The sequence below is a fragment of the Gobius niger genome, assembly GCF_951799975.1.
Source record: "Gobius niger genome assembly, chromosome: 3".
Lineage (NCBI taxonomy): Eukaryota > Metazoa > Chordata > Actinopteri > Gobiiformes > Gobiidae > Gobius > Gobius niger.
In genome coordinates, this window is record NC_136854.1 from 26,762,276 (window position 1) to 26,777,862 (window position 15,587).

The 15,587-nt window shown below is 40.6% G+C and overlaps 1 protein-coding gene across 6 annotated transcripts in view; it reads right to left on the minus strand.

Annotated features, from left to right (window-relative positions):
- add3a (adducin 3 (gamma) a) overlaps positions 1-15,587 on the minus strand; it is a 79,772-nt gene that overhangs the window by 17,353 nt on the left and 46,832 nt on the right. For all 6 annotated transcript variants that reach the window (XM_079553893.1, XM_079553892.1, XM_079553895.1 and 3 more), the window contains exons 2-4: positions 14,797-15,036; positions 1,751-1,889; positions 138-289 (exon numbers count right to left, since the gene is read on the minus strand). In XM_079553893.1, the coding sequence (XP_079410019.1) occupies positions 138-289; positions 1,751-1,889; positions 14,797-14,988 (483 nt within the window). In that variant the 5' untranslated portion in view covers positions 14,989-15,036. The remainder of the gene's footprint in view (positions 1-137; positions 290-1,750; positions 1,890-14,796; positions 15,037-15,587) is intronic.

Sequence of the window (15,587 nt, forward strand, 5' to 3'; positions counted from 1 at the left end):
TATTTGTTAAGGCATCCCTTGAGAAAACACACTTTTGTATGTATTTCATTTAAAATTCGAAATTAGTCAGCTGAAAAACAACCATTTAGCATTTTCCCATGGTGTGTTTTACTAGAAGCCTTGTCGTTGCAACTCACTGTGACGTAGGAGCTGGCGAGGTGTGCCCAACTGAACAGATCCACCAGTCTGTAGACGCTGGCCAGTTTACAGCGCAGCTGCTTCTCCCCCTTCACCATCGTAGACCCGTCCACCCCGTACATGTCATTGATGGGGGTCACCATTCCCAGACCTTCCCGAAGAAAGAAATAATTAGCGACACATAAAGACAAATTAAGACAAAGTGAGGCCGTTGAGCTCACAGCCATGGGCCACTGTGCCACACCTGTCTCCTCACAACAACATTCCAGTTTGTTGATGCAGTCTTGAACATACTCATTACGGTTGTATTTTTAACGACAGACTAGACAGGGCCGCTATAGGAGTTTTGGACATGTAATTGGGCATTAGTTGTGCATTCCTGCCCTGTGATTAAAACCAGCTCCACATATGGATCTGTGGACTGGACGACAGGATCAAAACGCTGGAAAAAATGCGCGGCTCTTCCGGAGTCTGGGGCAGGGCTGTCCCGCAGAATATAAGCCCTTAAGCACAAAAGGCTCAAGTTTGGTAATGGAGTGTCTCATGTAATATTGATGGTCTGTGTCTGATAATAGTTAAAGAAGCTCAGGATAGTTTTCCATTCTTTATACCCCACTAAAAGAAATGCTGCATTGTAAACTCATACTATAAACGGTCTATTTCTTTATCTCTGTTATAATAATGTGAGGAAAACAATATGTTTCCTTGTACGATGCGAATCATGTTGTGTTAAAATGCCTGTAAGAGGTAAAGAAAGCTATCTCCTCCTTCTCATTGTTTACACTTCATTATGATTTGTTAACCTCTTAACCCCCACCTGAACCTAGCCCATTTTCCTGAGTTCGGTATTACCCGAATCTAAAAGCTTTTTGTAAAAAAGTGTAAAAAAAAAATTGTGACTAAAACGAGGATGAAAACGCAACAAAAAAGTGTCTAAAACATGCCAGAAAGGCAACAACAACAATACAGTAAAAAGCGACAAAAACACGACTAAAGAGTGATGAAAAAGCAGCAAAAAAGTTACAAAAATGTAACGGTAAAACTGACGAACCCATGACAAAAAAAGCGTCAAAAAAGCAACAAAATCACATACACAAAAAAAAACTATGAAATCACGATAAAAATGCTGAAAAAATGTGATAAAAACGCAGCGACAAAAAAGTCATGATAAGTTTCGCAGGTCTTAGCTTTCAAATGAGGTGTTATAGTGGCCAAGCTTCCAGTCAAGAAGCTTTTGGATTCGGGTAAATTCGAACCGGAGAAAATGCAGTTAAAGTGGGGAGTAAGAGGTTAAATCCACTTGTCACTCGCTCAGAGCAGAACAGAGACGTGGGTTGGAATCCTTTCTATCAGCACCAACACGAATCAAACTGCACTTGTCACGCAGTCACAGTGTCTCTCAGCAAAACGGTCCTGGGTTCAATTTCCAGACTTTCTGTGTAGGTGAGTTTTCTTGGATGGTTTTCAATCATCAACCCAAAACGTGTAGTTATCTAGACATGAGCAGCAACTTCCCACTGCTCCTTACAGGTTGCTCTTTGAGACTTTTGGTTGGTATCAGGCTCCACGTTTTGGGCTGAAAAGAGTCGGTATAGTGTTTTGTTGCACTCACTGAGGGGGGAGGTGTTGAAGCCGCCCACGGAGCTGGTCATGAAGAAGTCTGCGATCTGTCTCAGGGCCAGCAGCCCAGACGGGACGCTGCCTTTGCGCTGCTGCTCCTGGATCATGCTCTCCAGCTCCTCTTTGAACGCCTGCCACAGAAGAGACAGAAAGTTATGAGATCATTTATTCAATAACAACTTCATATTTTTGTAACTAGTTTAGATAACACAATTTTGACAATGAAATCAGTTCATTACTCAAAGTCAAGTTGGATTTTGTCAAACATTTCAGTAAACAGCAGTTAAATCAACAGACAGCTTATCTTTTTAACCAAATACCTTTTTTTTCTGTGGATATTCCCTATTCTTATACTATCTCTCCTAGTATGAGATACTATGTGTCCTTAATAAAGTTTGAATTAATGATTAATGTACTTTAACCTCTTAGCCCCTTTTCTCCCGATCGGCTTTACCCAAATCTTAAAACTTCTTACAGCCAACGAGCCAGTGTAATGCCTCATTTCAAAGCTAAGGCTTACAACATTTACGTCTCGTTTTTATCACTATTTTGACGCTTTTTTTCAGGAAGCCTTGGATTTAGATAATGCCTGCATACCCGAATAATAACTGGTATAGGTGGGGGTTAAGGTTAAGACAGATGCATCTCTTTTAAGTGACTCATTACATGCAAAATGTCAGAATAAACTTCTAATAAAAATAAAATAACAGTAAGTCGGCTAATTCAAACAGTTTTCAGCTGTTTTGAAAATGTCCAAATAGTCTGGTTGATTATTGACCATATTGACAGAGAGGTGACCAGCTGAGAAGGTACAGAGGGAACAGGAAGAGATCTTTTACTAATAACTATAGAACTTACCGTACTTTCACTATAAAGTCAGTTAAACACACCAATTACTCCCCTTCCATAATTTCCTTTTTTATTTCACTTAATTCCAAAAACTTTGTCCCAAGAAAACCCAGGGCACCACCAGAACAAACACCCCATTGTCTGTGTACAGCAGATCCAGGTCTGTGATTGGCTGACTGTGTGGCCCGTGCCTCATTTTCCAATTGGTTTGTCCAACGTGAGTCAGTTTATGACAAATCCCTGTGTTTAATACAGTGAGCTAGCGCTAAAATGATGTTTTGCAAGTCCCCATGCACCGGGGTGGATTATCTCATAGGATGGACTGTACGATTCTGGTGATTTCTACAGTAAAGCCATACTGGTTGACATTTCACACAACAAATCATCAAGCTGAGCATTACAGCATAGTTCAGTATCGCTGGCACAGTTTTTTTGTTTCATTGTTTACTTTCATCAGTAAAGTTGCTCTGGTGATGACTTAACATATAACCTGGAATGTTCCACAGTGCGGCTTTAAGCTCAGGAATCAAATGTACAGATATCACAAGATAGCAGATGACACTGTACATGATATACGGACAATAGGCCCATTCACAGGATAAACTGTAGTGTAGTTTAACACAGCTGATTATGGGCGAGGGGATAACTCATCTCTATAAGGTCGTTAACGTCTCCGCGGGCCTCTGTTTCAAAGGCTAATGTCATTAAAGTTAGTAATGCAAAAGAATCCAGGAAGTGGACCATATAGGAATTTACACACAATGTATGTATCCGGCGGAAATCAGCTGTGAAAGAGAAGATTCTCCAGAGTCGGACTAATCTATAATTAGTTAGGGTTTACCGGTATCAAAGCAGTAAGTGGAAAAAACTCTTCCATCTTAAGATCCAAGTTTTGATGCTTAGAAGGAATGAAAGGAAATGACTTGGTGGTTTCAGTTTATTCCCCAATATTTATTTTTCCATTATTTTGGAGATTAACCCAATATAGTAAATTTGTAGATCTTCCACACATTATTGTTCTGTTTTCTGGTTCTAGATGACAAATATCGTAGTATAGGCACCGGAAGAAGAATCGTTCAGATATCGATATCGAGAAAACCAAGCATTGTTAAAGTACTGGTATCGAAAAAAAATGTAATGGTACCCAGCCCTTCAACAAACAAACTAAACCAAGATGCGTATTTCATTTTCCTCCATGATCAGTATAATAGGGCTGCATCCCAATATCCACATCTCAACAATCCAAAAAAAATCACACATCACTGAAGTCTTCCATCAGAGAGAGTCATAAGGTCCGATTATAATTGTTGATCTTGCTTAGTGTGTGTACATGTACATCAAATGATCGTAATTTTTAAATATTCTTTCAGTGATAATAATTGTTTGTCATGGGCACATTTACCTATAGGGGGCAAAGCAAATGCACTGCTATGTACAAACAGTAGGATTTCCAAACCAAATTTTAACAAAAGGATCTGTGGATTCTCCTCAAATACATTTTTTTTTTTTTTTAAAGAAATTGACAATATTTTCTGCATTTTCTGAGTATCTTAAGAGGTTTTTATGTCACTGTTGTACAATCACACATTGTCAGACAGATCGATTATTGTCGTCTGACTGGTAAAAATGACACAGAGGGGAGTGAAAATAGGCCATGACACCATTTCCCCCCATCTCTTTACCCTTCAATATCCATGCAATCCTCGCATCCCAGCACTTACGCAGCAGTCAGCCGGGTCCCAACAGAGTTTTGTTTGTGCACACTCAACTTCCCCGTACCCCTCTGTTGCCCCGCAGGACCCTCCATTAGCCAGATCTGAATGGATTTTTTTTTTTGCCCCATTGGTTTTATGTCATATTGAGTGTTTGTGAGAGCTCGTTACGTCCCGTCCGGACACACCACTGGTTTTGAACTGGGGCCAGGCATTCCTGTCTCTGTGGAGCGGTCACTAAGCAACCGTCCACTGTGTGCGCCTTGTGCTGCGTTCAAGCGTCTCTCAGAAACTCGGGACAACAGTTCTGTGAGTTGAAAAATGCAAATAAAGGACAGCTTATGAAAATCAGGGGGGAAAAAATCTTTGAAGTAGGAAATAAAAAAGAACTGGCTTTGGTTTTCTTAACCTCTTAACCCCTGCCTTAACCAAGTGCATTTTCCACTTCAGCTTTACCCAAATATAAAAGGTTACAGCCTATAGGCCAGTGCAATGCCGCTTCTGAAAGCTAAGACCTACAAATCTGATTTTGAAGTATCTTTTTCCCCACATCGTTGCCGCGCTGTTGTCACTTTTTTGACATTTTGTTTCATTGCTTTTTGTTACATTTTTGTCACTTCTTAATCACTTTTTCATCACAAAAATATCACACATATTCATCGCTTTTTTGTTGCTTTTCTGTTGGATTTTTGTGACCTTTTCATCCTTGTTTTCGTCTCATTTTTTTTAAACACTTTTTTCAAGAAGCTTTTCGATTTGGTTGAAGTTGAACTGGAGAAAATGCGAGTTTAACCAATGACACTGTTTGAGGCGTTTCATGTTTGGGAGGTTGTTGCGCCCTCACTCTGAGCGGACAGAGTGTGCAGTTTTCTGGCACCACTCGGCGAGATCTGCGGTAAAACTCTCCAAAGAGTGGTGCAATGGCATAATGATGTGGTAATGTGTTACACAGACTGATTTCAAAAGATCAACAGTTTGGGCCAGAACTTAGAGACATCTTTCATACAGACTACACAAAAGTGAAAGGCCAAATCAAACAGGCCAGCCCCGTCTGTGAGAACATTTACCAGAATTGTGTGATCGTTTTGGACTTGTGTGCAGTAAGAATCAACAAGAAGTATCAAAGATTATGTAAAAAGATCAGGAAATACACTAATAACAACCAGAAACTCAAATGTATGTGAAATAGACAAAAACATGGATAATTAACATCTTATACAATTTAATAGGATAAAAGGTTGTATTTCACATGATGTAGTGCATATATAGGGTACATAGAGCATACAAATATGGTTTTATTTGATGTTGTTGATCATATCACGACGTATTAAGACAAGGCCAACAGTGTATATTTTAGGGATGCACTGATCCGATCCTGGTATCGGATATCGGAGCTGATATTGGAAAAAATACGATATTGGGTATGGGCTACAAATATCCGATACTGAACCGATACCAGTTTTGGTTGTTAATATTAATGTAAAGCCTGTCATAAAACCAAAGATATTTAGTGTAGAAAAGTCCAGTGATACTTGTTAAATTTTATCCAAGATTTTATCAATAAATATTATTGATAATTGATCTGTAATATCACATCATATCAACAATAAAATATGACTTTATTGATCTTAAAATGGAGAAAAGAGTCAATTCAAATTTTCACTCAGAGAAAGCCATTTTTAAGAAAATCTCTTGATATCGGTAAATATCGGATATCGGCAGATACTCAAATCCCAGTATCGGTAGCAAAAAAGGTGGATCAGTGCATCTCTAGTATATTTAGCACAAAAAATGCTTATAATGCAATGCCAATCATACGGAAATACTGTAGTCCTTGTTGTGACAGAGTGGTTGTAAAAGTCCACAAAAAAAAAAAAAAAAAAGCATTTCATAACAAATAAAACCTCTGGCGGCATCTGCTCCACATGTGTGTGTCCGAGCAGATTATGACAGATCTGATCCTCATCATCAACACATTAATCCAAAGGCCCACCATCGGGTTCGTTTCATAATTTCGCAAAACCTCCACATCTGCAGCCACTAAAGCGTTTGATCAAAGCCTGGTTTTGCTGCTTTGCTTCAGGAGAGACATTCGAGAGTCTTACAGACACAATGTTTACCTGTGCAAAGGCTCATGTTAATCCAGCAGCCAGATTAAATCCCTGCCGCACCAGATTTGTGATTTACTCGACGAGGAAATGTGATCCTATCTCGTAAATGATGTTATCGGGGGCTGCTCAGAAACAAACAAAAAGCTAATCTCCTCAAATGCAAGCGAAGGACTTAAAAGGGAGAATTAGAGTGACACGAACAACACACCGCCTTTTCAGGTTTAAAGTACAACAGGAGCAAAAGTGGGAGGGACCAAGGATACTGTATATTTTCTTTGACCCTACTCTGGTTATTATTACAAATCACTGTATTACTTATTATATCATGCATGTTTGGAAATATCATGCACAAATGCTTGAAATGTCTCACTATTTTTCTTTTGCCCATTTCCTTGTCGAAAGCTGCTCTCGTGAGACTATGAAACGGCCTTTTGTTGAGCTGCTGACCTTGTTTAAGCTGTGGTTATTGTTGTGCGTTAACAGTTGTACCACGTCATGCTTTTGGGGGCGGCACAGCAGGCCTTTTAACGTCTGCTGGGACAGGTCTGAGCTTGAGTTTTCGGATCAAAGCAAAAAATCTGTGAACCTGCATTACCTCATTCTCTCTCCGATTCATCGCAGTTCAGTTGAAATTAATTACGGGCTGCCGTGAGGCTCGAAAACAGCGTGGACGTGAACCACAAGAGTAAACATCACTGCAGCTTAGTGCATGTCAAACCATCACCATTTTATTGCTGTAGGCTACGATATCTGTCTCTGTCAGTACTTTTACATACTGTACATTTGATCGCTGAAAACATGTGCAATTCTAACATGTATTGTGTGTTGGAAATGGGAAACGTGTAGCTGCATGTGAATAGTTTAAAAGTAGCAAAACCTCACCAATGCAACTGGCATTTCACATAGAAATCTTTTGAATGGTCCTTTTGAGCTTCCATTACTGTGTAAAGATGTGACATCCGAAAGTAAATGAATGTTAACAGTTCAAACAAACTAAACTGAACTAAACTAACCTCTTTAACCTCTTACCCCCCGCCTTAACGGAGCTTCTCAACTGGGGATTACAGCCTATTGTCCGGAGCAGCCCCTCATTTGAAAGCTAAGACGTACAGAACTTATCGTGACTTTTTTGTTGCGTTGTCACATTTTTGTCACATTTTTGAAGAATTTTTATTGTGTTTAAGTCTCTTTTTTGTCTGTTTTTTTTGTTGTATTTTTGTTGCTTTCTTCATTACTTTTTTCCCTTGCTTTTTGACACTTTTTTGCCATGTTTTCATCAAGTTTTTGTAACTTTTTATTGCTCTTGTGTGGCTTTCAAGAAGCTTTTAGAATTTGTAAAGCCAAACTGGAGAAAATGTGCTCGGCTCAGGTGGAGGTTAAGAGGTTAAGATACTGATTCTAGAACCAGAAAACAATAATTCATAACATTTATACCATAAAATAACAATTACTTTAAAATGTATATCATTTATTTGTACCAGCAATACCTACTTTCCCCCCCCCCCATACCATAACAGTACCCAGCCCTAAACAGAACAATTGTGAAAGGATAATTTGATATTGCCTCGTCTTAATAATACTTTAATCAGAGTATCATCAAGCACCAATGACACAATAAAGGATCTGTCTCTAAGCACAAAACTAAAAACAATCTCAGACCCTCTCCCATAGCTGTCAAGTGTGTTTTGGCCGTGACCGTATTTACCACCGTCCTCCCGCGTTAGTATCATCCCGTAAATCTCCCGTATTATAACAAAATGATAACAATAAAAATTCTGCCACTAGACTTGTGAGAAATGCCGCCTGCAGTGGCCTTGGAGGCAGTTGTCGCGAGGTTGCATTTCTCTGTCAAGTGTCTCGTTTTGGCCCGGGAATCTTATTTTTACCCTTATCTTGGAGCTTTGGTTGTGGTGCCGAAAAATTTCCCTTGCTTGACAGGTGTGCCCTCTCCAATTCTGCACCACACCAGAAAGAGCTAAGCCACCCATAGTTCCAGTCCCACGTTTTGAGAAGCAAAGCTCTACCTGCTCCGTATTAAATGTCATGGCGCTCCTGTGTGAATGGTGTGTTTTGGGTCACATCCCCTGGCCGGTTAGGATTACAGCCCCAGTAAAACTCCAGTTCACTCGGAGAGCACAGAGGCTTGAGTTGTCAGAAGGATAGTTAAAAGGTAAATAAACAGTCAGAGGGCATGGCAGTAATTATAGTTTTACAACCGCAGTGTTACACGCACAATACAGCTCTGTCAGGCCATCACCGTGCGCAGTAAAAGAGGGCTAAGACAGAATATGCTGGCAATTTAACTGAGGCAACTATCAAGAAATAAAAAGATCAAACCAATTCCCAGGCACAAATTATTAAAATGCACTGCTCTGTAACTGTAGGAGAAGTAGCACATCGTAAAATGGTTTTCATGGTTTCATAACTGGCTGCCCTCCTTATGCTGAAGCAGGAATAGTAGCGAAACTAATTATGTGTTTCAAGCTTTACTTCTCGTTGTAGCCCAAAGCGAATCTGATCTATTTTTTATTGAAGCCAAGGTTTGTTCCTCGCTTTAAAGGCATTTAATTCATTCCTACATCACTTATCAACAATTATTCAAACTTTAACAAAGACACATTTTTGTAAGAGCATTCTTGTAACACATAGTACCATCTAAAACAAAAAACTGTCTCTCTGAGGATCACCAGGTCTATGACAAGGCATGTCAGGAATAAACTAGGCCTAACCAGGTTTAAAATAGGAATAAACCATGGCCAAAGCAGTTCTTAACAATGGCTAGCTTAAAAAAAAAGCAATTTTCAGGTTATTGGTCAAATTACATTTTTTTCCTCTTCACCTGCCGTGTCTCACAACAAAGTCTCCACTGGACTTGACCTGAAAGCAGCAAATCTACCTCACTGCAGGCACCGTTTCACAAACACTGCCATAGTCCATAACAAAGCTTTATATCCTTTACAAACTTCAAAAACGCGCTGAGCGCATCTGTGTGTAAGGTGCTATTTGATGTTTCATTTTGAGAGGCCTCGGTTGTACTTAACAGTGTTATACTCCACTCCTGAGGCTAATTCTCCACTGCGGGAGCTTCCGCTGCGTTACGACTCAGAGAAAGATGTTGTAAAAATGTCAAAGTGCAAAACCAGCTGCTGCGAGATGGAGCGACTGAGGTTTTCAAAAGACCCTCTGGAGTGATTTGAACCACTAATGTATCTAATGAGACCTCCATAGTTTTTACAGCAAAAAGTGAATAAACAGATATGCAGCTATCTTTGAAACCAGAAACTACTGAATCTGCTGAATTATTAAAAAACAAATAAAGGCAAAAGGGCCAATTTATACATTTCTTTAGTTTATGAAGTCAATTCTCATTTTGAGCAAATATCAACCTAAAGAAATGAGCAAAACAAAGCCGATAATTATTTACGGTAAACAACAATATATCCTGACTCCATGAAGTCTGATTAAGTATAAAACCTATTAACCCTGTAGCTCCAGCCTAGTTTAGCTATTATTGAAACTCATCACAAACGTAATGCACTTGGACACAATATGCAAAGTGAGCTCACTCTAGACTTTAAAACATACTGTATTTTCTGGACTATAAGTCGCACCTTTTTCATAGTTTGGCTTTTACATACTTGAATTTTATCATCAATAAAGTCCCTATTGTTTGATTTAGTGCTCTCCTAAATGAAGCGCGGTAGATTTCGTCTTCAGGGACCCATTTCCGACGATAAACAGACCTGTTCACAGGGAAGAGAACATCAGTGCCAAAAACAGCAGCACCAGCAGCGCACAAGCCAAATTCAATTCTGTCCAAATTCAATCCAGTGCATCTTCTGACCTCTTGACTTCACTGAAACTTGATCAGAGGCGCACCAGTTCCCCGCATGGATAGTGTGAGAGGAGCACATATGGGCTTGACCACAAAATCCAATTCAAATTAATAGCATCTTTGAGAAAACCTGACATCATGAGACAGAAACCGAGCAGCGTCAGCTCAGGGCTCCTCCGGGCCAGTTTCACAAGACTGTCTTTATCTTCTCCTGACATCAGTGCCATAAACAAGCTCAATTATCCTCTGTATTCACACTGCTCTTCTCATATGACCATTATAAAGAGGCTAATGACAAGAAAAACAAACCATATGATCCCGAGTGCGTTTGCTGAGTATAAGGTAGGCTTGATGACGAGAGGTGTCTTGACAAAACATGCCTTCAAATACCAAAATGACTGGGTAAACAAGACATTAGTTTTGCGGTAGCCGACTCGATAGTTTGTCAAAGGACAGACATGAGACGCTTTGTAATTTTATAATTGTTGCCACATCTTGTTCCCACATGTTTTATTTGATATGACTTGGTAAGCAATGATAATATGGAGGCGTGTACAAGCAGCAGACTGTACTAATCTGTCAAGAGATTTTAAGGGGCAATGGCAAGAAAATCGCCTGTAAAGTGTGCAATATCCTTAAAGGTGCATTATGCTACTTTTTTATATGAAACAAAACCTTGTAGTGACCCCGCTGTATGAGACGTAATCATGGCACCTTTGCTTTCCATCACAGCGGTCTCTAGGATGCTCCAGGATCAATTGTTTGGGAGGTTTTCACTGCGGATGGACCGTCTCACTAGAAAACCTAAAAAAAAATTGATCTGGAGCGTTGTAGAGAACACTGTGTTGGAAAGTAAAGGCGCCATGATAACCTCATACACCCGCTGGGTCATTACAAGGTCAAATACAAACAAATATCAACTTTTTTTGCATAAAAAAGTTGCATAATTCAACTTTAAGCTTATACTGTGCTATACACTGGGGTCAAGAAGCTCAGGCAGTGCGGGTCGTCTCATAATCAGAAGACTTCACACACCCTGTCTGTATGAATGTGGTGGGGGAGTAAGTGGATGACAGCCGATAAACAGCCTCACTTCTGTCAATGTACCCCAGGGCAGTTATGACTAAAGTTGTGGACTTGCAGCTGGGATTGCCACGGTAACAAAATTTGAATGTTCGATATATCGAGGCAGGAAAATATCACGATAAATATTGACTCTAAAGATTCTAGTCTAGTCAAATCTAAAGCATAAAATGACTGTAAGCCTACGTTCTAAAAGTGCATAATCATATCATAAAATACCACACAAGCTGCAATAAACAGACAATAAACATGGAGCCCAAAAATGTATCGTCTACCTATTATTTATTGAACGAAGTCAATATACTAATCATCGTGACAGGCCTACTTGCTACCACAGAGTATGAAGTGAACGAACAATTGACATTGCATCACTTTGAGAAGCTTCTCAAGTCTGGAAGAGCAAAACAAGTCAAAGCCAATTATCACTGTTATTAAAAGTATTTTGCTGGCTCTCTTAAAAAAACAAAACGTGACATGTCATTAAAAATAATGCAGAGGCCAAACATGTGGTGTAGTCGAAGGGTGTTCTATGGAATCTCTTACAGCAAATCATGCTCTGGTTTGGGTTTGTTACAATAATTATCCAGACCAGACAAAATTGTGGACACAGCTACACCCTCCTCGGCCTTGTCTGTGCTTTGGTTGTAGAGCCACCGCCAAAAATGAAATTATCTAACTTTGAACTGATGCTTTAAAAACATGTCTTTGAACACAGTGGCTGAATATTTGCCTTGGACCTTCGAAGTAATAAAACTTACATCATGACATGAGGTTTACATGACTGCAGCTTTGCATGACATCACTTAAAACCATCTAATCCCTCATTACCTGTGCAGTATCTCATCATGATGATTGGTGGTTCGGTGCGCGACCTCGCCTGCTGCCAGATGTGAAAATTACTTAAGCTGGCCGTACAAAATCAGCTGTCCCGCCTGGTCTATATTGGTCCAACTTTAAAACACAAGCTGCGATCTGAGAAACATGTAATCTCAGAACCCGGCGAGTGCCATAACACTGCAACCAAAACAAACCGCGACGAAAGAGAGGGAGAGAGGGGGCAGAGGAGGCGGGCACGGGGGATCATGCACACTTGTTATAGATGTTGTTGGAGCTGAATTTGGGCGGAGCAAATGCACCCATCACGACCCGCGCGGAGCCACCTGTTACTTGCGGCTGAGCGGCGGCTTGGCACAAGTTCAAAAGCCACATCAAGCGCGGGGAAAAAAATGCATACCACACCAGCAACTCACAAGCTCAAGCGCAGGGTTTGACAGAGCGGTAAATAAGAGCCATCAGTGACCAATTAACTCCAATAACTGCAAGCTACGAGCTCAGCGGTCCGTTACCAGATACGGGAGACTATAGGTGGTATATATAGGTAGGTATCAAAAGGCTTCTAGCTAGACATTTGATGTGGGTTTTGATATGGTAGGACTAACAAATGTACAGTATATAAATCCATGTGTTTCTTTAACCTTCCAAACGTCCAGGAATGTCTCACTATAGTAGAGGTTTTCAAAGTACTTAGTGGCTTCTTCTTGTCACTCATCTGAGCAGCTGCTGGTTTTATGTTACTCCAATTAACCTCTTAACCCCCGCCTTAACCAAGCATATTTTCTCCAGTTCAGCTTTTCCCAAATCTAAAAGCTTCTCGACTGGAGCTCACAGCCTATAAGCAAGGTTAACGCCTCATTCGAAAGCGAAGGCCTACAAAACTCATCGAATCAGATCTTTTTCCATGCGTTGTTGTGTTTTTGTCACACCTTTTCATCACATTCCCGTCACTTTTTTGTCACTTTCTCTCCACTTTTCCATCTCTTTTTCGTCACTTTTCCGTCACTTTTTTTGTCACATTTTCTTCGGTTTTTTGTCACTTTGTCAAAATAGTGACAAAAAGTGATGAAAAAGTGACACTTTTTTCAGAAAGCTTTTAGATTTGGTAAAAAGTCAAACTGGAGAAAATGTGCTTTTTCAGGTGGGGGTTAAAAGGTTAACAGATATACACTTGTATCGTATGTTACACATTTACTGCTTGACCTCAAGGTGAATAATAATTAAAAAAAATCAGTAACAAATAGTGCAATACGTACTGTATACAGCTTGTGTAAAGATCCTGGACTTGTTTTGATGTATGAACACATACAGTAACTTCATTCAACTCTTTCTAGTTCATGGCCTGCTGAATGTTGAGCGCCGTTTTCCACGTTGATCATGACTTCTTTCTTGAGCGCCCAGAGACACATTCACACCGAGTGTCAAGTGTCTGACGTGGTATCAGACGTACCCCTCTGCTTTGCCAGACATTCTGTGACTAAATGCAACGTGCCACGCTAACTACTCTGGGCATGTGCAGAATGCAGCTCGCATTAAGCCTTAAAAAAGACCAGGACCAAGCCGTCAACCCTGCCCAGTATCAATCACATGAACGAGAACACAATACGGCTTCATCTACTACCGTGGGACATCGAGACGTTTCTTGCTTAAAAGTGATCTTTAGTTTGGACTATGTGTTTATTTGTAGAAGGTTTCAGACGCTCTAAAGCACATGGCGACTATCTCCATACGTGACAACCCAATACACAAACAACACTGGAGCACTTCAGTTTGAGAACAACCTTGGGTCAATAGCACAAAGCAAATACTACCAGAGGGCTGTTATGAAAGGCAGGGGGCTTGTCGTAAAATAGTGTTCAAAGGGCACCGAAACAGCAGAAAGGACAGCGGCAACAATGGTGTGTTTCATGAGCCGCTGGGGCCGACGCAGGTAGACGCAGTACTGCAGCTCGAATGCTAACAAAACAAACAGAGCAATACTGGGGAATCCAGACCTCCAGGGGACTGATACAACAGCATGACTTTGTGTTTGCTTCAGCACAATCTGAGCCGGCAGCAGAGCCACTGGAAACAGGGCACGGGAGGAGGCAGAGAGAGGGGTGTGGACGAGGCTTTGATTTGGTATTGAGTGTCACATCAGCTACAGTAGATACAGGAGGATGAATGTGTAGAGTGTTTTGGGAACATCAAAGTAATCTTCTATGTGTTATTATATTTAAAAACCTGCAACTAAGGTGTCATTGTTCTATTCAGCATGAACCAGTCAGGGACAAAGGACTGTCCAGCTTATTCTCGGTTATAATGTTGTGTGTTACTATGTGCAACATACTAAGATACTTTGTGCTCAGGCACCTTTGAGCCAGAAACTGAAGTAAATCTTCAGCCTTTGCTCCTCACATACAGTTACTTCTGATAGATAATGCCCACTGAACACAACACAAGAGCTGCTACACTTATGCTTGACTTACTTATGCCAAGTTTGTCCCTTGTTAAAACAGCCACCTTCTGCCTGATAAAATCCTAGCCATGCATAGTTCATACAGAACTTAATTGAAATCCAGCCAGTAATATAGCACATAATGATAAAATGTCAGTGAGATGAAGTTGCACTCACTGGACTCTGGAGAATCTGTGTCACTCTTTTTTTCTGCTCCAGGATGTTGAAGTCTTGCCTCAGGTCCGGGGACATGTTCCTGTCCCTGATATATTCCGGGTCGTTGACATCGATGCGGTCGAAGTAGCGCTCCTTGGTGCCGGAGGCGGCAGGAGGGGTCGTCACCACCTCCTGGTGGCTGCTGGCGCTCATGCTGGCTTCAGCCTGACGTCACGCTATGGCTGCCGCACTGACACAAACCTGGAGAGAGAAAATGGATAAAGGGGAGTTAGATGTTATAGTTGAATAGTGTAACTGACAGTACACTAAAAGACATAGCAGACGTGTGATTAATCATATAAGAGACAAAACACAGGGACTGAAGGGCAGCTTTTTCCAACAGGCTGTCAGGAAGCTGAACTCTCCCCTTCCGTCTCTCTGCTGTCTACATGTTTTTGAGTATTCCTGTTTTTTTGCAAAATCGATGATGCTTCATTTAATCCATCCCTAAGCAGTTCTTGCCACCATAAAAGATCACAAAGTAAAAGAAATTCAAAAACAATATTGTGCGGATGTAGAAGCACAATTTGATAGAGTGAATGAGAGTTCAGTCCATCTCGCGGCCATGTCCTGAAAATCACTGACTGTATAAAATCACCAGGGCACATTTCTTTGGGGCATTATATCAACACACAAATTAGTGATGATGCATTAATGATACAATCAGCCAGACAGTCAATCCGCTGTAATAAGATACAGAGAAGCCATTCAGGTTATAAATTATATAACTGCTCAGAAATGGCTGGCAGAAA